The 25,661-nt window shown below is 41.8% G+C and overlaps 1 protein-coding gene across 1 annotated transcript; it reads left to right on the forward strand.

The window, feature by feature from the left end:
* On the forward strand, positions 1–19,445 carry usp53a (ubiquitin specific peptidase 53a). The gene is made up of 16 exons (XM_084003283.1): positions 1–220; positions 669–761; positions 927–1,061; positions 2,209–2,319; positions 3,133–3,215; positions 3,462–3,546; positions 3,757–3,903; positions 5,197–5,346; positions 6,859–7,027; positions 8,054–8,200; positions 9,495–9,641; positions 11,475–12,264; positions 12,745–12,806; positions 17,024–17,090; positions 17,173–17,897; positions 17,983–19,445. The coding sequence occupies exons 1-16, from the start codon at positions 77–79 to the stop codon at positions 18,057–18,059; spliced, it is 3,132 nt and encodes a 1,043-aa protein (XP_083859409.1). The 5' UTR covers positions 1–76; the 3' UTR covers positions 18,060–19,445.
* The last annotated feature ends 6,216 nt before the right edge of the window (positions 19,446–25,661 follow it).

A 25,661-nucleotide genomic window follows, 5' to 3' on the forward strand; every position in this document is an offset into this window, starting at 1 on the left:
GGGCCGAGGGATCTGATCCCAGGACCGACCTGCCCTCTGACGATCCCACCTGTCTAAAGGCAGACCCCCCTATCCAATGGCATGGGTCAAGTTCTTCAGGAAGCCGGGGGGCAATCTGGGGAAATCGTACCAGCCGGGGAGCATGCTGTCTCTGGCCCCCACCAAAGGACTCCTGAACGAGCCGGGCCAGAACAGCTGCTTCCTCAACAGCGCAGTGCAGGTAGGTCTGCTGCTTTGTTTTTTGTGTGTGGCTGTATTTAATTCAACATTACTGGAAATGATTAAGCTAACCATTATGTGCTGGTCGACACAGTAGTCAGATGTGAGTTTAACTGTATTTCTTCACATATTGCTGTGTGTCCACCAGGAACTGTACACCACGTTTTTTACAACGTGACCATCATTTATTTAGAAATTTCAAAGCTTAGTCACCATCTTGTTTTTGACTAGTGGTCTACTGGCAGGTTAGCTCATTATTGCAGTCAGCCCCACAGTGAGGTCACTCTTGGAGACCGTGACTCAGAGGGTGAGACAACGATGAGCTGGTTGAAAATGATCACGACCTGTGGCTTTGTTCCTGTGAGGGAGCTGCTCCTCTCGCCCACTCCTCATCCTCACGACCTTGGAGAACATTTTATAGTGTAAAGCATACATTTTCCCTTGTGTAGGTCTTATGGCAGCTGGACATCTTCAGACGCAGCTTGAGGCAGCTACCTGGACACTTCTGTCTGGGAGAATCCTGCATCTTTTGTGCGTTAAAGGTACAATCAGAAGCTTTTTTTGAAATTATCTCAAGTTCCTGTTTGTCATTATGAATGTGGCAACTGTTTGGGTCACAAATCTAGACTGTGTAATTGAGCAGTAAGGGTGACACAACAAGGTTCTGTAGTCCGTGTGCAAAAACAAGTTCTTGTTCTCCTCTTCAGGGCATTTTTTCCCAGTTCCAGCACAGTCGGGAGCGCGCCCTGCCCTCTGACAACCTGCGTCACGCCTTGGCTGAGACCTTTAAGGACGAGCAGCGCTTCCAGCTGGGCTTCATGGATGATGCCGCAGAGTGCTTTGTAAGTTCCTGTGGCAACGCGGCTGTCCTGTGGAGGGAGGCTAGCAAAAAAAAAAAAAAAAAAAACAGGAGAGGGCTGTGTGTTTGTTTGTGCGTTGCCCTGCCACACAGTCCGGGTAATGCACTGCAACAAACTGTTTGGCGAGGTCACTGAAAGAGCTTCTGTCCCTCCCTTCCCCTCCCATCAACCCTTGCCACATTGCCGCTAAATATCATCATGACAGGTTATATAAGCGCCGGAGTTCTGTTTGAACCTCTCTGTTTTGTGCTACCATATTATGTCGCATCATTTCTGGCCCTTTTTGAGGTTGATTTTATGCGTCCTTCATTTTTTTTTCTTCTTTTTTTTACACATCAGTTCCAGTTGTTCTGCTCTTCTTGGCCAGAACTTGTTTTTTCTCCCCTCACTATGTGTTTATGTTTTAGGTTTATTTTGATATAACCATCACATTGGAAAAAAACGATCCTTTTTTTTTGTTTTTCATCCTTGTTTTCTCTTCCCCATCAGGTTTAATTAGTGTTTTTTTTCGTTTCCCACGCTTCTTCTTAACAACCGTAAAGCAAAAACAGCACAGATGTATCCTGATTTTGTCCTGCAATCGTTGTTTATCCACTTAGGAAGTCCAATTACATCGAGATGGATAAACAAAAAGAGAAAATCTCACGCGTCTGGAACAGAAGTGTCCCCTTTACTATAACTATAAGCTATATTTTACACATTCACTTAATCCTGTTCTGATCTTTGCCCTTAAGCATTCGCCATGTAATGCATTGGCAGCAGCATGTCGCTGCAAAATTTATGTGAGGATTTAGCCAGTGTCAGATTAACAGGCTGTTAAGACGTGCCTGTAACCTTTTGCAGGCCTACCTTGCAGCTTTAATATTTTACAAACTCCCGAGCGGTCCATAGAAACAGGTGGCAGCTAAAATGGAGGATAGCTTGCTCTTTAAACGTGTTCCTTCTGCTGTCAGGTTTACCACCTGACTCCTAAATATGAACCCTCGATATTTAACGTGTCCCACTGCACTTTTCCTCTCTGAAGTACTTGTAGTAAAAAAAACAAACAACAACAGCCTGTGGTGTTTGTATGACGACAGCGTTGGAAATAGTTTGTCCCATACCTGATATATGTCCTATTGTGTCACAGGAGAACATACTGGAGAGGATCCACTTGCACATTGTGCCTGAGGAGACGGATGCCTGCACTTCCAAGTCTTGCATCACACATCAGAAGTTTGCTATGTCACTTTATGAGCAGGTCAGTAAAGGGGTCACAAAATATGTTGTTATTTTACCTTCTCACAAAGTTGGCGTTAAAAAGTGTTAATTTCGATTTTTCCTTTTTTCTGTTGTTGATCTTCATACAGTGTTTGTTTGCAAAGCCTTGACAGTACTATGTGGACAAGCTAAACACTAGCCAATGTTAGGAACACACACACACACACACACACACACACACACACACACACACACACACACACACACACACACACACACACACACACACAGAGACACAGACAGGTAGATGAATCACTGTCCCAGACAGTAGAAATCCAATCCGTCACGTTTTGATACTGGGTCGACCCAGTGGAATAAAGGAGGGTGTTTTCTGGTCCCGTCCCACAGTGCTGCAGCAGCACCAGATAAATCACGCATGATGTACACACACGAGTTCCAGCACAACACCACCCTGCCCTGTGGCTGTGACGCCCGTCACTGACTCAGTCCCCGTCCCAGACCAGTTCTATCTCAAAATCAAAACAGATAATGCGCCGTTGGACTAAATCCCTTAGGGGCACAGTCGGTGGATTTTGTTCCACCTCGACTTCAGGGCGCCAATCTGGCAAATATTATCAGAGCCTAAATTGGGATTGCCTTGGTCAGAGAGATTGATACTTCATATATTAAATTGGACTTTTTTGTTTCGTTTTTTTTACTATTTCTGATCTCTCTCTTTTGGAAATGAAAAATTAGTCCATGACAGCAGAAATGTGCACTGAATCACATCCATCTATCTTTTTCTATTGTGTTAACACCCTCATGGTCTTCGACTCTCTTCCCCCTTTTGCAGTCTGTGTGCCGTAGCTGTGGGGCATCGTCCGACCCACTGCCGTTTACAGAGCTGGTGCATTACGTCTCCACCACCGCACTCTGGTGAGGCACGAACTTTCTTTGCTTCCCCTTTGACATCTGTCCGGCTCCTCCATGTTTTTTGCTTTTCATGTCTCCATCTGCACATTTGCCACAAGGTTGTTACTATTTTAGCTGAGATTTCACACATGGCTGTATTTTTTATCTCTCTCTCCACATACCATCATCATTATTTGTCTCTGCCTCCCTTCCTCTTACACGCTTGTTCTTTCCCATGCTTGTGCTGACAGTGCGTCTCATATTTCTCAGTCAACAGACGCTTCAGCGCAGAGACGAGTCCTTTGGGGAACTGTTACAAGCAGCAAGTACGATAGGGGACCTTCGTAACTGTCCAGTAAGTGGCCTATGCTAAATATTTGAATATGCACATTATTGTTAATGCACCTGCATCCATTTATAAGCAAGTACGATTGGTTCGTTAATTATGTTATTTGTTGAAAATTGTTGTATTTTCTTTTTGATATTATTCTTTTTTTAGCTTGGTAATTGTTGCTTGGAGATAAAACTCTCGTCTTCTTGTATGTCTTCTCTTCTCCTCCTCCAGAGCAACTGTGGCCAGAGGATTAGGATTAGACGGGTCCTCATGAACTCCCCAGAGATAGTAACCATAGGCTTCGTCTGGGACTCGGACCAGTCGGATCTCACAGAAGACGTTATCCGCTCGTTGGGGCCTCATCTCAGTCTCTCTGCTGTGAGTCTACTTCAACCAACATTTTATGTCCATTTTTTACGCTTTGTAGTTCTGTCTTTTAACTCTTACTATAATTCGTGACCAATAGTTTGTAGAATTCCAGCAGGAATATTGACATACTGATATAATATACAACAGGATATGAAAGCATCGTTTTTGTTCACTCACACAGCTGCCATTTCATCGTTTTTTTTTTCTTTTTAGGGTCAGTTTATTTTGGTGCAATCGAACATATGTGGGAAATAAAGTGGGGATTTATTTCTCTGTAAGTCGGGGCCGTTGCGTAAGCAGTCGACGCCCAATGCCCAGTTGGCCAGCGCCTCTGATCAAAAAGCCCCTGCTGGCCTTGGTCAGCTTTGTCAGAAAGCCCCTCCCCTCATTTCTGTGTTTTCCTGAGCGTGTTTACGCATTCCTGCTGAGTGAACATGTGGGCTGGACGGACGTCACTGAGATGGAGGAAGAAAACATGTGTTCAAGGCGGCTTTTGTTGCAGTGTTTATATTCACACATTCTTGATTATATGTTTTGTGGGCAAGTGTAATTCCTTTCGGGTCCATTAAATCACATCTTCACGAACATGGTTGGGTTGCCAGTCGTGTTCACATGAAATATATATGTAAAAAAAAACATATACTGTGTTGGATGAACTTCACAAGCAAAAAACAATGCTCATACACTTCACACATTACATAACTTCTCCATCAAACCGTTCATCCGACAGTGCGTTTCCAAAGCATGCCAACAGAAGAATGTGTTAGCCCCCTCCTCCCCACTAGCATGCCACAAAGGCCTTAATTCATTAAGGAGCGTTTCATGCGACTTTATGGGGTGTTGGCGGCAGACCTCCGCCCCCGTCGCTTGCTTTGAGATGTATTGTTTGAGAGAGTGAGTGGGAGACGGAGAACTGGCTGTGCAGTAAACACGGGCCGGGATAAACGGCAACACTTTCTCCATATGTCTGCTTGCTGTGTTGATGCTTTAAATGACTTTATTTGCTGATATTTTATTATTATTTCACTGGGTATTAGTATGTCGGCCATCAATAAGAATACCGTGGACCACTGAAGAATTAATCCCGATCGATCAAGTGCTGTGAAGGCGCTGATTTAAACCAGCGCTTATTCCCACTGATTGTCAAATCAATGCAGGTTCATTCCCTGAGACCTTAATCCATAAACAGGTGGAGTAACCGATTCCTCTCGCTATCAAAATCACTCACTCGCCCGTCCGCTTAATGTAGCGTTGATGCCGATGAGTTATTGGTGTGTATTATTTATACGTATATATTTCCAGCTCTTCTACAGGGTGACGGATGAGCATGCCAAAAAGGGAGAGCTGCTGCTGGTGGGGATGATCTGCTACTCCAGCCGCCACTACTGTGCCTTCGCCTTCCACACCAAGTCCTCCAAGTGGGTCTTCTTTGATGACGCCACAGTGAAAGAGGTGGGAGTGTGCAGCCTTTTTTCATGTATTTGTCGGTTTACTGAATCCCTTCATACCTAAACATTAATTAACTCTTCACGTGTTCCTGCTTCTTTAAATATGAGTATTTGCTGATTTGTCTTCATATGATTAAATATTTGGGGATTTTGGAGGGTCAGACAATACAAGCAATTTGAAGACATCACTTTGCATCTTTCAACAAAATCTTTCGAGTTTCGTTTTCACGGGTTATTAGTGTACAAATGGACCAAATTAAACATTTTTGGAACTCTCTAATCGAGAAAATGTGCTATGCTGAGCAGCAGCAAAGAGTAGCAATGTTAAGGTATCCTATCTCCCTCACCAAGGCTCTTTATCGGCCGATGAGGGCCACATCGATTGCCCTTCATGAGCTTCTGGTTTGATGAGCCTTTATGGCACTGAAGAGTCAGCGAGCCCCTCAACCCCCACTCCCCGATTTCTACTGCAGTTCCCCAACTCTCTCATCACAAAGTACTGCAGTAGGGAAGTGGAGTCACCCACTAAAGATTATTTTACAGACCCTGGTCAAAGTTGAGGGGTCATGAGGATGCTTGTTTAGTTTATATGCGTTTGTGTGAGGTTTTATGTGCGTGTCTCCTATGTTGCAAGTGGTTGCGTGTGCATACCGTATATAGGCTCTGAATCCTTTTGTTTCACATCCCCACAATTTTTCCCTGGGACTGCGGTGCAGCGGCTGGCTGGCTCTGTGTCAATCCATCAGCAGCTTATGCTGTGTGTGCAGCCCCCCCCCCCTCCGACTGAGATGGAGGAGCTACAGCGCTCGGCGCCTGCCAAGTCCTTACCTGGGTCGAAACTTGCCAGCATTTCGTGACTCCCCAAGTCTCAGCAGCTTACTGTAGTGTAGCTTGAGCCTTGATTTTTCCAGTGCATAAAACATTTTTTTGTTTTAATGAGGACGATAAAATACAAATGAAATACAGTGACTTGAATTTAGCTGCAGACTTTGGAAGTCGCTTTATGTCATCATCAAGAAGTCTCAAATGACAGTATAACTGGTCACCTGACACAGCTATTTTTTTCTCCACATTCCTTTGTTTGTGTTTCCTTTGCTTTGCATTAGTTCTCCTTTACCTCATCGCTCTCCCTCCCTCCTCTTCCACCCTCATTTGCTTAATTAAGGGGCACACAAGCATCTGTTAGCCTGCAGCCTGCCTCTGTGGCGGTGCCTTTGTGGCGAGACATGCACCTTACACAGCTTAGCTAATGCGATTGTGCGATTTGGTCCCAGTGTGATACATTCACTCACAAATTAGACTATGACTACGTTAAAGGTGAGGTTTTGTTTTAAAGTTTGCCGACACATTTTATGAAAGCATTCTTGCGGTGCCAGAAGAGCTGTGTCCAGTTTGAAAAATGCCTTATAACATACATTATTCAACCCCAAAAAGGAATTTTCAACTTGATTAATCACCAAATCATGTGATTATTGTGTGCTAAGTCCAGCCACCTTGTTTCTGTCTTTTGCTATAGATTGGCTCCAGATGGAAAGACGTGGTCAGCAAATGCATCAAAGGTCACTTCCAGCCTCTCCTCCTCTTCTACGCCAACCCAGACGGGAGTGCCATCACCTCAGATGATGCCTCGAGACAGAACAGCAGCCAGTCGCACTACAAGACCCCCGTCAATGGAGAAGTGCAAGGTACGACCTGTCCAAGGACCTGAATCAAGAATAGGTCAGAGGTCATCATGATGACATTTAAACGTCCTCATCGTTATTAACATCTTCTATGTGACTGGAAAGGTTCCCTGGGCAATATAGATATATTATATTGGGTTTGGATGAGGTGTTGATTTAATGTCAATATCAATCAATTTAAACAATTCCTTGAGGTGCATCTATCTTTATTATGGCTGTTGAGTGCCATGTGTTTTTCTTTGCTTTCACTAACCATGAACCCATCCTTTGATTAGTGTCAATCACCCATTGATTTATAGTTTAGATTTATCAATAAAATTGTCGATTAGACGGCTACTAAAATAATGCGTTCCTGACAGAGGGTGAATACGGTGTATTTCAGACAGACGGACTGAAAAATAAGGCAATTTACCAATTAAAGCATGTAAACATGTTCCAGTATAAACCCAAAATACAAACTTGGAATTAAGCAAAGTAGGTCTCCTTTAATAAAACATATATAACAACATTTACAAATCGCTTTCAGTGGAAATTAAATTGAGAGAAACATGAAACAAACAAAAAAACAAGACTTCACAGGATGTTTAAAATCCCACATCATATTTGTTGCCTTTGCAGGCAGTAATGAAAATTTGTTGATGACAACAGCTGAACATCTCTGCTGTTTGGATTATGTATCCCTGGATTTGTTTGGTCGGTGAGTTTTTATCCCCTTTAAAGATCCTCCTCCAACTCTCCATGCTGGCCGTGCCCCAGGTCCAAGCTGTGGCAGCCGCTCGCTGCCGATCAGAGCTGACAGGGCGCCGGACCAAACGGGATGATCCTGCAAAAACCAAGGAGCATTTTGTGTGGATTTTGTAATTTAAGTTCCGTTTCTTAGTGTCAGGTGAAATGTTTTTTTGTTGGTTGCAAATTGTTTAGTTTTGTTTTAGAAATTTGAATGACGAGGTTGTTTTTGTTGAGAAATGCAATCCAGCATATATGCCTTTTTTAGCTTGAAATTTAAAAATATTTTTCTTCCTTTTGCAGAATTTGATTCTCCAGTTTTAGCCCCCAAGAAGCTGGACCTCACCAGGGAGAATCTGAACGCTCTGTTGGGCCAAGGCTCTTTCAAACAGAAGACCACCTCGACCTTCAGCAGGGGCAGCGCTCAGACCAGTGGAGGACGGGGACCAGGTAAGACAGGAACTATGGAAACATGGTCAGAATGCAAAGAGGGAGAGACAGGAGAGGAACACGCTGCATAAGTAATTTAATTAAGTGTTTTTTCGTTCCAGTATTATAAAGAAGTATCAATCTAAACTATGGTTTATCCACACAATGCTGCTTAGTGGGCACTCTGGGCAAGTGCTTGTGCACATTAAGTGCAGTGATCAAGAGTGAAATACATGCAAGAAAGTTATGTGCTGCAACTAAAGCAACTGTTGCGGTGGTTGTAGTGTTTTGGCCTTGAAAGACTGCTTAGGTTATAGCCATTTTTGTCCACAGACGCTGGTGACGAGCACAGATTTGGCATAGCAACCAGCGGAAGAGATAATGTCTTTGCTGTAAAACTAAATCTGGCCTTGTTAGTAACACAGAGGGGATTACGGACCCTCGTCTAGAAGTGGAAATCACCCTTAAGTGCAAGTAGGGAAAGGAGTGCAGAAGAAGAGATTAGATGAGAGAAATAAATGGCCGTATTAAAGAGACAATGACAGAACATTTTAGGAGTGGATGAAACTGGTGAAATCCTCTTGTTTGAATATTTTTGCACATTGCATTGGTATTATGTGGCTATTTAAAAAATGTCTTTGAGATATCATTGTTTCCCCTTAACCGTGTCGCCTAATATTTGGTGTAGGTTGCAGTCACTACACCACTTACAGAAGCACCGCAGTCAAATCTGAAAGCTCACTATTATTAAAGTGTGATTCATCATCTTGTGAACTCTGAAATCTGTGGTGTCTCAAAAATAGTCTCAAAAACATTGAGTGTTTTGTTTTTAAACACACATTCTCTTCATGGAGATTTCTCAGACAGCTAACAGAACCACAGTATGTTTTTTTCAGTTCCATGACTAATTATTACGATTCAAAGTGAGACAGAGCAGGCGAGCCTCCGCATGAACATATTTCCACCCTGCTGCCTTTCCCCTCATATAGCAGTAAAATCAGCACAATGATGTGCTGTAAAGTTTGCCCCCGTCTCCACACTGTGTAACTGCTCAGTGCCCCGGGGTTGCTGGGGACAAAGAGATGGGAAAAGCGCCAAGGCAAAGGATGTAGCGACAATCGATTTGACACCCGGATAGAGAATAATTATAATTTTGTCTGCAGTGGTAGAAATCCCCACCTGATTCAGCAGAGATTCAGCTGAGATTAGAAACAAAAAAATCAGCATTCATTACATAGTGATTACATCCCTTCTCGTCCCTCCATTAGTGAAAGTGTGCCAAACGTTAATGCCTGACATCTCTTTTGTTTCGTAGTGAAAATAGGCAACGCCGATCCCAAGAGTCGCATCAGGGAGATTTCTCGAGAAGTTGCCCAGAGAGCAGGAGAGGTGCGTGGGATGCATCCATCCAGAAGGGAGCCTGAGAGGAGCGGTCAACGGAGGCCGGAGTCACGCTACCGAGGTTGGTCGCAGATAGATAATGTGTGTATTTTATATATGTGGACTCATACATTCATACAGAGGAATTGTCAGGCTTTAAGGCCACTTTCCGAGCTGTTATGTAACCGTTGGTTCGGGAGCAATGTGTCAGAAAGGGGATTATGTGCTGACGTCTGTTGGAGCCTGCCGTCATTGTCTCCTATTCAGAGCCATTGGTTTCCCTTTCTATGGTCAACATGGACTTTTTGCATTTAAATACGACACTATAAAGTAGATATAATATTGTATAATTTAGAAAAGAATATTCCTGTCAACATTCCCAAGTCCTTTTTGTCTCACAAACAGTGCTTTGGTTCTAATCAGGCTGATAGGTCTACTACTTTAATACTCTTTTAGTACGTCACTGCTTTCAATTAAGTATCAGTGGAGGGATTATTGAGCATGATTGTAACACACTCCCATATCCGCCATGTCAACAGCGGTAGCCTGTTTTAGCAGCGAGCTCACGTCCCCCTTATGATTGAATGCACTCGGCTAAAAGAGGCTAGTGTCGTTGGCGTGATGAATGGCGAGGCTCGGGGTGACACTACAGTTAATGTAAGTAGTATAAATTTACAGCAGCGCCGCTCATGGCCCAGGCTAGCACTTTGCTAAAAAAAAGTCCAGGAAAAAAAAAAAAAAAAACACTCAAGAAAAGCTTAAGCAACTTTATCGTGCATATTGGCCTGTGGGATAACCCCAGGGTGTTTAGGAATGATTCCTGGCTGTATTGATGTAAATGTGTTTTACCATTGTTCCAACATGATTCACAGCCGACAACACTGTAGAAACTCTTTAAAACACATCGCTATCATGTATAGGAGAATGTTTGGAGTGATTTAACTCTGGCACACGGTCAGCAAAAATCCGAAAGCAATGGGGACCGTATTTCTCGCCGGCTTTCCAAGGACTGACAGTTATATGTACTATTAAATTCACTATTGGTGCCCTCAAACATGACGTTACCCCCCAGGTCGTTTAAACTGCAATACAAAGCATGCAGCCTCTGATTCAGTTATGGAAATGCATTGGACGGATTCATTTTCCTACTTAAATGAGGGCTTGCACTATATCCATGCAATTAAATAAAATTATGTTTTTGATTTTATTTAGAAAATCAATGCAAAATGTATCCAGACAATTGAAATCAGAAATACCCCTGCTCTGTAGATAAATAAGGGTGTGTGACAGTAGAATTAACTAGTTTCCAGGAAGGATGTCTGGCCATATATTTAGAAAGTGGCTATTATGGCTGCAAGCGTCCTTGAAATAGCATAACACGCTATCGTGTGCAGACATGTCACTCGTGCATATCGAAAAACGTGCACGCGTTTGCAAAAAATACACCTTTTGTCGTATGTATCTGCATCGCTGTTTGTACATGAGCTGGCTGCCCTCTGTGTGCACGCCACGGAGGAAAACTGACCCCTGTCAGCCATTATTCACACTTCCCTGTCATCTGCACACACAAATGTCAGTAACCCTGTTGTCGTCGTGTCCTTCCCTCACTTTCTGCCCAAGCTTTGTGTTGAGGTGTCGGTGAAAGTCAATTTTTGGGTCTTGGCAACGTTGTTCATGACACTTTTGGCATCAGGATACCATATTTGATGTGATTTATTTTGTATTATAGATGTAAAATGTTGGTGGTTTGAAGGTGAGAAAAGTTTAAGTAGTTATACTGTTTTTGACTGCCTCAATAGATTTAACAAATTTATAATAACATTCGAACAGGTGTTATATTTTTGAATAATTGATTTTAAAACATCTACTCGGATATTGTTCAAGCTCTTATGAACCTTCCTCTGATTAAACCCAGATCCAGGCCAGGACAGGACCTATTCCCGTTCCGTCTCCCCTCCAGAGAATGGCTTCAAACAACACCTGGAAACCCGTCTGTACAGCAGCCAAGGAAAAGGTCCCACAAGGGCCGAGAGAACGCCCCACCTCGGTGGACGGTCCTCGCACGAGCCCCCTCGCTCTCACTCACGGGTCCAAGCGGTGCCCAGTGTGCCCAGCAGTGGTCATCACAGCCGTAGACTAGACCAAGTCTCCAACGGATACGATACGGACAGCAGCCAAGACTCCAGAGAGCGTTCGGGGAGCGGAGGGAACAGCCGCAGCAGGTCCAGCCGCCCCTGGAAGCCCATGCGCGAGGCGTTAAATGTGGACAGCGTTTTAAGCGGCGTTAGCGTTAACTCAATAAGTCAAGAGCGGAGGCAACACAGCCCCCGGAGAAGACCCAGCAGTCAGTCGCCCTCCCGCGACCGGGGGCGAGACGAGAGGGACCGAGACTTTGCGTGGGGAGGCCGAGAAGAACGGAAACCCAAGAGCCTGATGACCATCTACGAGGATGAGCAGAGGCACGAAACAGGTGGCAGCCGGAGCTCGCTGGACTCGGATAGCCGAGGCGGCTACAGCGACAAGGACAGGTCAAAGGGCTCAGCAACTCTAAAAGTGCGGAATGACAACTGGAAGATCCAGCGGACTGAATCTGGATATGAGAGTAGTGACAGACTAAGCAACGGCTCAGCAAATCTAGACTCTCCGGTGGTGGAGAGCCTTTCTTCCAAGGACCTGAGGACCATACCTGAGCTGCATCTCACAAGGTAAGACTGTCTGAGTTCACGCAGAAATGTCTATTATACCATTTTATTTGCTGCGTGATGCCAGCGTCAGGATGCTGCTTTGTCATCTCATGTCCGACTCATTTGAGGATCGGAGTCTCAAAAGTGCTTCCATCTTTAAATGATTAAACATTTCAAAGAAACCGCTCTAAGAATAGACCTATTTGACATAAATGCACACAAGGCAGATGCGCCAGCCTTATTATGTTGGTCTGTCATTTGTTGGCTTTGTAGTGCGGGTTTTTGTTTGGAGATAATGATACCAACTAGCTGACAACTCCCGTATTCAGAAGGAGAGCCAGCAGATAGCTGACTTCCTCAACCGCAAGTGAATTATTCAAGCCCATCTCTTTGACAGCAAATTGGTAAACTGCTGGTTGTGGGTACGATGTTCTGGGACTGGGGTAAGGTCTGAAGTCAGTGAGAATGTAATTTGTAATGCATATTGATTTTGTATTTTAGGGATCACTTCCCTCAGAAAAGAAGTGATGATTTGAAGTCTGGCATATCTACATTTTCCACTGGTGAGTAACTCTACAAATTTAATTTCATATTTCCACAAACTAGGTAGTTTCATTTAAGCAAAACTATGAAAATGTAAAGCCCTTATTTTGTAATTCGATTATCTGTGTGTTACATTGTGGAAATAAGCCATGAATGAAAGTGTCAGTATTTTCACAGAAGCTTGGCCCTGATATATATAAAAAAAATGTCCTCTACCCAGTAGATTTCCATGTGTAAGGATCTGAAACATTAAGATAGTACTAAGCAATTTCCTTGATTTATTGTTCCATCAGTAGTGTAAGGTCACAGCCTGATTGAAGGGATACTGTATGGAAATTAGTGCGCTCTGGTTCCTCAATGACTAGCCTTGACCTTTTTTTCCTGAGTTAAGTTTATGTTATGCAGCACACAGAGAACATGGGCTGAAAGAGGGTCAAGAAGTGACTTTTTAAATCCTCGGTTCCTTCCTCACTCATTCTGTAAAAGGCAGAATGGGTAAGAGTGAAAAAAAGGACCTCAAGGACTTTTAGATTCATGCGGATAAAACATTTTGGGTTGGGTAAATACACATTTTGGACTACTGTTTAAGAAAAACGAGAGTGAGTATGAGTCATGCTGTTGTGCAGTTGAAATAATGGTGCAAGGTTAATTGACATTAGGTATCTAATACACACTTATTGTGATTCACGTAATCAGCATCAGAGAAAAGGATAGATAAAGTATTTAATAAAGTAACAACGCCTTACTAATTCCCTCAGCAGGAATACACAGAGTTAATCCCGAAAAAGAAGGGGGGAAATGAGTGAGTTTGTAGGGCCACCCAGCTGTGACCAGCCGGGCAGAAAATTCCATGACTGGGCCTGTCAGAAGGTGGTATTCAGACACGAGGCAATGAAAATGCCATTTAGTAGCACTGCAGTTATTTCAAGGTCCCAGAGAGTCATGGAATGCAGCATAGAAGCAGCAGATCTTATTATGGGGCGGTTTTTATTCAGAGTTGAAAATGTGTTTTACACTAGTGTGTCAGGTTGGAGAAATGAGCAGAGTTGCATCGTGTTGAATGATGTTGTTGTCCGGACATGCAGACTTATTCATGTGAGACAATCCCTGGCAAAGGAACACTTCTGTGGCAGGCATGGTTATTTATTAACTAAGGCAATGTCCATATTTGTGTTGCATTTCTCTCAAGGACGTCCCCTGAAATTATCTTCATTAAGGCTTGTATTTGTCTCATAAAGTCTGCGTTCATAAATTATAACACAAACCTTCATTTTGAACAAAGGTATAGAATGTGGTACACTTTTGTTTAAAAAAAAACACTTTTTTTTTTCCTCACTCGCTGTTTGCCCCCTAGTGCCGTTAAGGAGGTATGACAATGTCCACTGATCACACACTGAACACACACTGGCTCAATCAGTTGCTTTTTCTTTGATAAGTAAGTTGTTTTTCTATCTTGAGTTAGTCTTAATTAATTTGACAAATGCCTTGAAATGCGTTATTGTTAACTCGTAAACCTAAATTCTGCAAAATAAATCCGATAGGGCCTTTTTCGTTCTAGTTCTCAGGAGCCATTTTAAAATCAGTATGGGATATTTACGCCCTGCTGTCTGCAAATTGTATTGACAAGCTGCAGTTAATGTGTCCTAAGGCAATTTGGCCAGGGTTCAGCAGCGGTAGTCTGGCCCGAGCTGCGGTTCCAGAGAAGGCTGAGCAGATTCCAGTCGTCCATTAAAGTCCAAAATCCTTTCTAAAAGCACCCGCGTGTGGGCGGGCAGTTTTTGAGGAGGAGGTCAGTTGACATTTTGACCAATCATTCTTAATGCTCGTTTGTTGCATGAAAGGAGGGCTCCCTAAACCCTGGTCTCCTTGGTCACCTTAATGTCCTTGTCGTGAATAAATGTCATCCGGCTCTATTATAGCGAAATGGAAATGTCGTGGCACGTCCTGCATGTAACGGCGTGAAAGGTCACGGATGTCGGGAGATGGGCGCACTTCAACCTGCTATCTTGACAGTAAATCACGCCTTTTTCTCAATTTGTCGAGTGGCTCCTGCAGAACTTTCCTGCAGAAATTGCATAGGAAGTCTGCAGAGAAGCTGATTTGGCTCAGTTTGCATATTTAAAGAAGAAGTTTGTGCTCATCTATGTATAAAACCCCAAATTATAATTTATAGGCAGTGAATGTGTGTCGAAGACATAGCAGTAATTCTGCTCGGCGTTAATGTGTTAATAACATTGTTTGAGGACATATTTTAATTGTTGTATTTGGCTGAACATTTTTTGAGTTATGACTGATAAAGTTTTTCCAGGGTTCATTTTTCCTCCACACATAGTTCAGGTCTTAATAAAAAGCTGAACTGCAAATATGCATGCGTGTCTGATTGATGTTCATGAATTTTAAGTACCCCAGACTGCAGAACGCACAGAACTACAAATCTCAACTTGACAGCTTTTCAAACTGAGGTTTTTTTTTTTTTTTTGTCACATCAACAAAACTTCAAAGGGCTGTCGGGATTTAATTTTTTTTTTTGCGTGTACAATTTCTCAAAAAACAAGTTTGGGTTTCCTGGTGTGAAAAGAGACACATTTCTCTATTTCCTTGAGGAGTTTCACCCTCTGGCAGTTGGTATAATTGAAATGATGTCAGATCTCTTCTCTATTCCCCTCGGTTAAATGACCCGATAAACTTTTAGTGGATAACAGCACGCGGCAAACATATGTCGCTCTTTAACTTTCCTCGGAGTTATCTTTTATGTTGGGGATATAATTAGAGATCGGCCTGTGAGTGATTTACACGAGGAGAGAATCTCTATCCTCAAAAAACAGCGGCGTCTGTTGCAACAAAACATGCATGCATATGAGACGGCTTCTATTTCTTTTTATCCTGTTTAGCAACTTGTCTTGCTTTCAAGTTAACATGGGAATGTCAGGGGAAATTTGCTGCACACCACTTGGTGCGGTTTAGATAGTCCATTGAATGCCACTGAACCTCGGCTTAATCCGTGCAATCACAGTCCATGGACGGTTTCCCAGGCAAGTGCAGTAGGCCATGTAAACAGCAGGACACCTTGAGTACATCTGTTTTGCTGGCGTCCGCCGCTACAGCAGTGATTCCAAAAACTCCCACCGAAATGTTTTCTGGAGATTAACCAGACCTTGAACCTGAAGACTTGATTTACACTTGATTTGGATTGAATTATGCTGTTTATTTTATAGCTGCTTTCCTGAAAAAATGTCAGCTATAACGGACAGGAAGCTCCTTTTTCCTACCCCCCGCTTTCTCCTTCGAGCTTTCTCTTGGCAACCGTGCACGTGACCGTAAAGATGAAGGGATTTTCGAGAGAAAACTCATTGTTAAACTGCATTCCTTTTTATTTTACTTTTTGAGAATGATATTGTTGCAGTTGCTTGCCAACATTGCAGATCAGCGTCATCAAATTGTGAATTGCCACATGGACTTAGCGGCTTAAAAATGCAATAGTGTTGCGGAGGGGATCTGGAGTCTGGAGTCTGACCCTGGCGTAATTGCATGCCAGCACAAAGGATTTAGCCACTAATGCTTTGAGAGAGCACAGGGAGGGGGAAAAAAAGAGGGAATGCTGACACATCACAGATGGTCCTCAGCCACTCACTCTCTTCCTTGTACTGTTAGTCAGCTGTTGTCTGTCTCAGGCCTTGTAAATCACACCCACCCATGCTAACTTGGCTAAGCTCCACACCCGCCCCCACATAGGGACCCCATCTACACATGTGTTTTTTTTTTTTTATTATCTCAAAATTCTTGCAGCGGAATTCATTGACATTATATTATGACCTGAATAGAATTTTCCGTGCTTTCATTAGTTTGCGTATGTTCCAACTCCTAAATCTGAGTTCATTCAGGGTCCTTATTGTTTCATTAGTAAGTGTAACTGGGATATGAACCCAAATTCCCTTTAAGGGGCCACGTTCTTTGGCTGGATCAGACAGTCAGAGTGGTACACAGGGGGCCTGAGGGCTCTCTGCCAGACTAGCTGCTTTGATACTTCCTCTTACAGCACCAGGCAAAGGGCCTCACCATGACCCCTGTTAGATAACATGTCTTTGCTGGAGAGTCAAAGGAAAAAAACAAAAAAATCTAGCTGTTTTCAAATAGAAACCAATGACAGATGTTACGCTATATTTTGGCCATCTGGTAGTGATGACCATGCATTTACAAATGTTATTAAAAATACTCATGAGGCTTCGTTATTGTCTAGGTGAGCAAGGAAGACAATCTCCAGATCTACAAGATGAATACATCCTTTCCGGTCAGGCAATACAAAGGTAAAAAAAAAAAAAAGATTGCTTAAAAACTATATGTTGTTTTGGCAAAATACATATTTTTGTGTTTTTTGCTCTGTAACAGAAGAAGAGCGTTCCGATACACTCCCGGCATCTTTGAAAAGAACAACGGTCTGGACAGCGAACAAGAGGATAACGTGGACGGCAGCCCCGTGAGCCCTGTGCCTCCGTACTTGGCAAAGACCAGCAGTTCCGAATGGAACAGCTCCGATGACCTCGCCGGACCTTTCTCCGAACAAGAGGAGACCGGCACCGTTGCCCACACGGACCCTTTCTCGCACAAAAGCCCCCCACCCATACCCCCCAAGACCTTCGGCAACAGTCACGCTGACCCATCTGTCCACTCGCAGCCGTCGGAGGTGCCATCGCAGTCGAGCCCCCGCTACGAAGCTAAAAATGGCTTGTCCCTACTCTCGCACACCACCCTCCGGCGGTGGATTGAGACACCTGCTGAGCACAGGCTTTCATCAGATGCCAGCTCCAAGTCGGGGTCATCGGATCAGGACAGGAACGATCTGTCGGCCAGCGAGAGTGACGAGAGGTTGCCCAGTCCAAAGCCCGGACACGGTGACGGTACAGACTCCCCTGGTCTGACAGATATGGCTCTCCCCACCACTTATTTTTCCGTGGATAGCTGTATGACCGACACTTATAGGGCCAAATACCATAAGAGGCCTGCCTACATGAAAGCAGAGGAGCACACGTCATCGGGGGAGAGCGATGTTGAAGGGAAGCTCCCTTTGCCAGATGTTCAGCCAACGGAGATTTCCAAAAGCAGATCAGAATCAGGTACCATATGCATAGAAAAACAACATTTCTTTTTTTTACCTTGTAAATGTTTGCTTTACTTAAGTCTTTGGCTTTTGTGTTGCAGGCTATTCTACCATAAAGACTACTGCAAAGTGGAACCCGATCACTCCAAAAGGACTGGATGAGCATGGTTTCCTATGATCCCAGCAGAAGCATCATTCGTCCAGTGACTGGATGCCAAAAGGACTCGCTATGCACTACGACTGCTACACAGTTTGACTCCTTCTAACATGGGTGTGATTATGATATACTCGTCATGACAGGAAGTTGGACACGAAAACTGGATGCCAAAGAGATTTTTTTTTTTTTTTAAAAAAGAATGGCAGGTGTCCTTAAAAGCTATCCTTCTGTTTTGGTATGAAACTACTAAAAGCGTTGAATGAATAGTGAATTTGCACAGTAAAGTAGTACCAGAAAGGTACACAGAGAGAGAAACATGCCTAAAACGATTTCTTTTTCTTTTGGAGATGAAAGCAAAAGGGGGGTTAGGTCCGGGAAGAATGTGTCACAAAAAGCCACTTTACCACACAAGAGATTAAAAGATTGATTTTACACAAAGAAATAACCACTTTCTTGCAGTTCTACTTTTCTCCTTCTCTATGGAGTGCTTATTTGTTTATTTAAATACTCTGATTTCAGTGTTATGTGGTCTCTCTTTCTCTCTCTTTTGTTGACACAACCTTTCAGTTGGTGTTGTAGAACACGAGCTAATATTCTTTGTTTTGTAAATTTTTTTTGGAAAGTAGTTCAACCTATTGGGCACTCTTTTGGCACAATTTAAAAATGGATCCCACGGATCTGTGTGAATATGGAGCTCCAGGACTTCAGCATCTCCGCAGGACTGTTAAAGCGGGGGAACTTAAAAAACCTCAGATTCTTCTTGGTACATGGAGTTTATTGATCTCTGCATTTGACATGCATATTTCTTTCTTTTGTCTCTTTTTTGTCTCGTTAAAACTCGAGGAGGTCTTGTATACCAAAATATCTCTGACCAGAGGTGAAACGGTAATGGGTAAATGTGTTAAATTGATTGCTTATTGATAGAAAGTATGTGGTAACTCAAGGCACATCCCTATCTCCTCACATTCACACATCCTTTACTGTGATCTATGTCTTTGCACTGTGTTTCTGTTTGATTTCTTTACTTTTCACACTCCGAGCAGTTTAAAGCTTGTTCTTTAGCCGAATCAATAATTCACTTTACTGTCCAGTCCTGTTTTCTTAAAAATAGCTCCTCATTAGCAGCAAGTCTGCACTGGTAGGACATGGACGGCATCTAGAGATAGACTAGAGGGATCGTTAATAATAACATGTAAATCTAGTCGAGTAGTGGACTATATTTTGGTTTTAAATGTTTTATAAATGCAGCAGACTCTAATGCACAGTGCCTTTTGTATTTTTCTATGTCATGACCACGTTAAATTGGAGCCATGATTTTTACAATTCTTTGATTTTAAAGGATTTTTGTAACATTTTATTTTATTTTTATTGATGATAATTGTTAAATAAAAAATGTATTTAACCATTCCTGTGTGTCGAGCTGTTATATTGAAGCAGAAAGTTTCAAATGTTACTATGCTTATCTTGAATCTTTATTATTTAGTGAGAGGAAACCCTGTTTCTGATTCTGAGTCCCAATGACAAACTTTGTCTTTACAAAATAAATATTTTTTATTGAAAGAAAAAGTTCACATCACTGTGTTCAACGAATGCTGGGAAATATTGTGATTTGCTGCCACCTGCTGTCATTAATCCTTAATGCACCTTCTAATATTTAGAACTGGCTACCCAGTTTAAATACACAGGCAGTCAATTATGCAGTTTTTTACACCATCTCAGACTTGGACCCAAAACCATTATTATCTCTGCTGTCATATTTCATATAACTTCAATGCATTCCACTCCAAATAATCTCAAACCATGAGGGTGAACACTGAATAAGCTTCATCAAGGATGGGTCAAAGTACACTTACAGGTATTACAATATACTGGTGTTGATGAAATCATGATATTTGAAAATAAAATATGTATATCATGTTAATCATACACATGATAATACAATGTAAATAAACCCACTGGTCTTAAATCACTTTTATAGACAGAATTTCTTGTATTTTCACTTTAATTAATTTGCCAAAAAGCACAATAAACAGAGTTAAAGATGAATTTCAGTCATAGCATAATTCTTTTTTAGATTTTTAGATTACTATTGAATTATTTTGATAATAATTGTTGTGGAAATCCGATATTGTGACAGCCTTACTTCAAATTGTTACAAAAAAACCATCTAGTTGAATCATTTAACGGAATAATGCTGGAGTACTATCAATATTTCCAGGGATGGGAGTTGTTTTTTTTTACTGACATGATGATTTAATATTACTGATGTTTTGACTTTGAAACAAAGAGATTTCAGGATTAGTATAAATTGTATTTCATGTTTTGTTAATGACCCATGAAAGGTCTCCTGATCTTTCTGTCATTTTGATGATTCAGAACATAAAATAATAAAAAAAAATCATACTTTTTTCATCCTCAAGAGGGAAGTAGAGGACAAATCAAAAGAGGCAACTGCATTTCACACCAATGTGCACTATAACTTACTTTATTTCATTGTCAAGCAACTTTCTCAGTATGTGTTTATTTAATGTGTTACTCTGTCTTTGGTAGGTTTTCATTATGGAGATTTATTTTTTTGGTTAATATTTTCCATTGTTGAAATGTAATGTGGAATGTGTGCACTGCATCAAACACATTGAGCACATTTGTGCCTGCAAAACTGATATATTTTTGTTGTTGTATATTTTCATTTTCAAACCCCAAAAAATATTCATTTTCCAGCAGTAACCATGAAGATGATTCATCCGAGGTATTTCAGGATTTCACTGCATTTTCAACAATGCTGTAAATATTATAATAAACTCTTCAAAAAGATATTTGGATTCTTGTATGCTGGTAACCAACATGGCGAAAACAGGAAGAGGATTCTGGACCAGAAAATTATTCTTCCGACGTTCACCAGAGGAAGTAAAAGGAAGAAGCTCACCATGCAGTGTATCCTGACAATGTTCTGTCATTCAGTGCTCTGCTCCTCATTGCATGGCATGTCTATCATAGTTTTTGGTCTGCTTAAATCTTCGCTGTCTTCTCGTGTGTGTGTGTGTGTGTGTGTGTGTGTGTGTTCTCCACCATCCATCAGAGTAGGACTCAGCCTGTCAGTATACTCCTCCTCTGCAGCTGCCGTACTTCATTAGAGGCCATCAGCTGAGCTCAGTGCTCCACTGTCAGAGTCAGACTCCTGTTTTCTCATTTCTCCTCCTTTTGCACACACACACTCTCTCTCTCTCTCTCTCTCTCTCTCTCTCTCTCTCTCTCTCTCTCTCTCTCTCACACACACACACACACACACACACACACACACAAACTGTCCCTTAAGCTCACTCACATCCTTCATCCTCATTTGATTTCTCACTCTGTCAACTTTCCTCAGTCTTTCCCTTCTTGGAAAATATCCCCCCTGCCCTCGCTCTGCACTCGTTTTAGCCGACTTTCTCTTCTCTTTTCATTTCTTTTTTTTTTTTGGCTTAGAATCAACTCACCCTGTTGATTTTCCTGCACGGTACATTTTCCATTGTGCCAACCTCTAAATGAATTCCTGCTATGCCTGTTTGTGAGAATGTGTGTACCTTTTAATACTGTCAGAAAAAATCTTCCATATGAGTGTAGCCCACTAACAATGTGCTTTCTATCAACAGTCCCTGGAATAAATAATAGTGATTGCAGCAGGAATTCTGATTGATGATGACTCAAAGTGTATTTGCATGAGTGGTTTATGCTACATAACATACAGCTTGTTAACAATCAAAATGCACAGGAAGGTAGAAAAAATACACATTTCTAGTAGCCATAATGAAGGATTTATGGAAGCTGTTAATCATCCATTATTGTTGCAATATAGCTTCTGGCCTCAAGGGACAGCACTGAGCACTTGTACTTCTTTTGATAATATAGCATATTTTGGAATTTATAGATGCTATGTGAGTTGAAGTAGGTTTAATTCAATTTAAAAGCACTACGAAGCCTTGAGATTGTAGTAGAAAAATAAAAAATAAAACATGTTTAGTAACCCAATGATTGTGGAATTGACGAGGAGTGCCTGAACGCATCTACGGAGACTCACCTGAGCCATGCTGCTAATTGGAAACACCTGGCGGGACGACAGGAACCGAAGGATACCAACACCCCACTACTCTCGCTGGAAAATTACTTTATGGAATTAAAGAAGCCACAAGAAGAAGCGTATATAGTATGTTAACCTTGAGTAATGCGGGAGAGTCCATGATGCTGTGTTTTTTTTAACTTTACGTCGTCAATTCAAGAAGTTTGACGTCACGAGCTCTTCGGCGACGGAGTTGCAGCGACGGATGGAAGACAACGACGCCGTCCCCGGGATGCCAATGACTCTACAAGCTGCTTAATTCGTGAGTCATGCTGTTTTTTGGGTTTTTTTGTGTGTTTTTGTTTTGCTTCTAAGACACAACACGCCGTTTGATAGCCTACTCTGCCAGAAAAAGATGCATTTAAAGACGACATGGAAAACAAACTACTCCAGTAATGTAGGTTTGCTTAGACTAGCCTATAATATAGGCCTATACACAGAAAGCCCTTCCACAAGCACACACAGTTTAGTCTCTGCATCCAACAACCATAAAATACATAGGCTAATGGGTGATGATGACGTCAGGGGAAGTACCTTCCTAAAGACTACAACTCATGTCTATCAAATATTTACTCCAATGTAATGTGTGTGTGTTTGTGCACACACAGCAAAGTGTAATGAATGTATGTTTGACCATGCAATGACGGCTTGTTTGGTAATACTGTTTGCACACTATTTTTGAAAGCCTGCCATATGTTGAACACTAGTCCAAAACTGCATTTGCCAGCCCAGTGTTCCTTTTCAGCCCAAAATGAATCTTTGCCTATTGTTAATTGGTGTTCTTTAGCTATAACGCATTTTGATTTTAATGTTTTTATTTAAAGCTGTACTCCCAAGTACAGGCGAGCTTTGTAAAGTCATCAAGTGGCCCACGCAATCATTTCAGGTGGCATCTTCCCCTCTCCCTTTGCTTCTCCATCCTCCACACCTTAATACGCCATCATCCAGTCACATCACCGGTCCCACGGCTCTCAAACAGCTGTGCCAACCGCACTTAAACGTGATAACGGCCGCTCAGCAAAACGGAAAGCTGCACCTCACGTCTCAACGGTTCAGCCATGACATGAAAACACCACAAATCTGCACACGGAGGCAGATGGAGTGTGATCTTCCATCAGGTAGTGAGCGATTAGAGAGGGAAAAAAAAGACATTTATTTGACGAATCTGTTAATATGATTTGTCGGACAATTTGGCAAATTGCACTGCTTTCTTGCCGTGTGTCCATGTTTTTGGGGCCCAACACTCGTTGGGGTGAAGGGAGGATTCTTGGTACAAATATCTGGCACACTAGCTGATGAGGATGAAGACATGTTTTGTTTTCATGTAGTTTCCTCTGAAGTAGCATCTAGTGGCCACCGTAGGAACTATAGCTGTGGGCTTTTGGTGAATGTGATTGTTGGGTAAAACTAGAGGGGTCATCCCGATGTTCCCCGGGTCCTACCGTCCCCATTTTTACCAAAAAGGGTCCTATGCACCAATTTGTTTCTCCATTTCATTATTTAGATTGAGATTTAGATATTTAGTGTATTTATTATTAGTATTTATTCATTATTATTATTTATTTATTATTAGAATTTAGTGTATTTAGTGTATTTTCTAAAAAAGGGTCCTATGTTCCCGGTCACATACAGAGCAGGGAACATAGATACACTCCCAAACTAGACAGTAGCAGAACATTGTAAAAGAAATATGTATTCGTGCCAATGTTATGCTAAAGCAGTTGCACACCTAAGATATCACTTTATTGTCACTATACGAATCCAGCAAACTTTTAGTTTCTGCTGTGTGACGCTTGCTGCCTACCATCTATATAAATGTATTCGTTGCTGCTGTAGTTTCTGTAAGAGACATCAACTGAATTTTCAGCTTTAAGCTGCAAGTTTATTTTTATTAATAAATTTGTCTCTGGCTGTGTGGAAAATGTTTCCATGTAAGAAGGGGGATTGACAAGTAGATGTAGTTGAGACGGGTACATTTTGATTGATATTTGCTGTTGCTTTTTTCATATTGAAGTATATATTTTACTGAATTGAATTGAAATTTAAACCTTTTTTGATTTTTTTTATCAGTCATTTCCACTCTTTGTGTTTTCTTCTTTTTTTTGCTCTTCTCATATCCTCTTTTGTCCTTCTTCTTTAGCAGACAACCCTTTTGCCCAGTTGTGTACATGTGCATACACAAACACAAACAGCCCACAGGCTTCTGTTCTTGTTGTCATCCTGACAAGCAGTAGGAACAGGATTATGGGTAGAGGCCCTCTTACTTGGGGCAGAAGAAAGTGTGAAATCAGATTTCTTCTGGAGATTTAAAAAATAGGACCCTGTGAGGTCGGTGGAATCCTAAATATGAGCAGGCTAAACGAAGTATAGCAGCAGGGTGTAGTCTGTTCTGGGGATTTGACTAATTTTTAGACTTGAGAGGCTGGCTTAATAGAGGACGGGAGAAGAAGCTGCAGGGTGGCATAGGTGGAACAAGCTAGCATCCAAGCATCTCTTTTGCAAGTTTGTTTATGCAATACTTTGAACTTGTTTTTGGCTCAAAATACTTTACAAAATATAGTGTAGTAGGTTTTTAAAACGGTCACACAATATCCTGGTGTTATAAAAGATGCACATGCAAATATTCTCTAGAATACAGCTTTACTGTAAAAAAAAAAAAAAAAAAAAGAATTATGAATTGCACATTTCTGGGTATTTGACACGTATGGGATGTCTCCTGTGGCATTTTCAGAATTCCTCACTAGGGGGCATTACAGTATTTTGTTTTAGTTCCACTTCAGCCACTTCCACTCATGAACCTCATCCACTTCTGCCTGCAAGAAACAAAAATCACTGTAATGACTGCATGGTGCTGAGAAAATGGTAGCACAAGAGTGAGCGGGAGACGTTCCTTTTTTGGAAATAATTTTTCTGGCAGTGGCGGAGGTGTGCCCTGCCGTCAGGACATGCTGAGATTTGTCACATAAAGCACATTTTGCACCTTAATGAAAGGCTTTACAAAGAGTAGACGTTCAGAGATACTATGACTTTAGTATAAGGCTTCGGTCTTCTTCTTTTTATGATTCATGTCTTCTTTTGTATTTTCTTCTCCCTGTATGTGAAATTCCATCCAAAATGGTATTCTATGATATGACGGTGCTCTGTTTGTTTTTGTTGCCTTCTCCAGGCAGCTTGTTTGTTTTCTCTACATCTGCAACCAACAGCTATCGTCGTTCCTCACCTGCAACAAATCAGCATCATGCAAAAAAGGAAGCTTAGGCTCTGATTCTCCGAAAGCTTTAACAAGGATTAGAAATGATATAAAAATGTAGCAACAAAGAGACTGAACTTGAAATGTGGCTTTCATTAATAAGTGATTGCTGTTAACTTTCTCCCCCCGTGACTTTTGGAGTGTTTTAATTGCAATTTGAAAATTATAATCCTTTATTTAGCTCTTTATCTCCGTGCCTTACATAATCATCTCCTTTTTTTTTTATCTTTTTTGAAAACAAATTGAGAAAACAGTTTTCCTACTTTGATCACAA

Source organism: Eutrigla gurnardus (genome assembly GCF_963514095.1).
Source record: "Eutrigla gurnardus genome assembly, chromosome: 23".
Lineage (NCBI taxonomy): Eukaryota > Metazoa > Chordata > Actinopteri > Perciformes > Triglidae > Eutrigla > Eutrigla gurnardus.

Bases quoted from the DNA above. Each gene is read 5' to 3' on its own strand.
- usp53a (XM_084003283.1), top strand. From the start codon at position 77: ATGGCATGGGTCAAGTTCTTCAGGAAGCCGGGGGGCAATCTGGGGAAA. The intron at 3,216-3,461 runs GTGAGGCACGAA...CATATTTCTCAG, and splicing joins GTCTCCACCACCGCACTCTG to TCAACAGACGCTTCAGCGCA. The intron at 17,898-17,982 runs GTACCATATGCA...TTTGTGTTGCAG, and splicing joins CAAAAGCAGATCAGAATCAG to GCTATTCTACCATAAAGACT.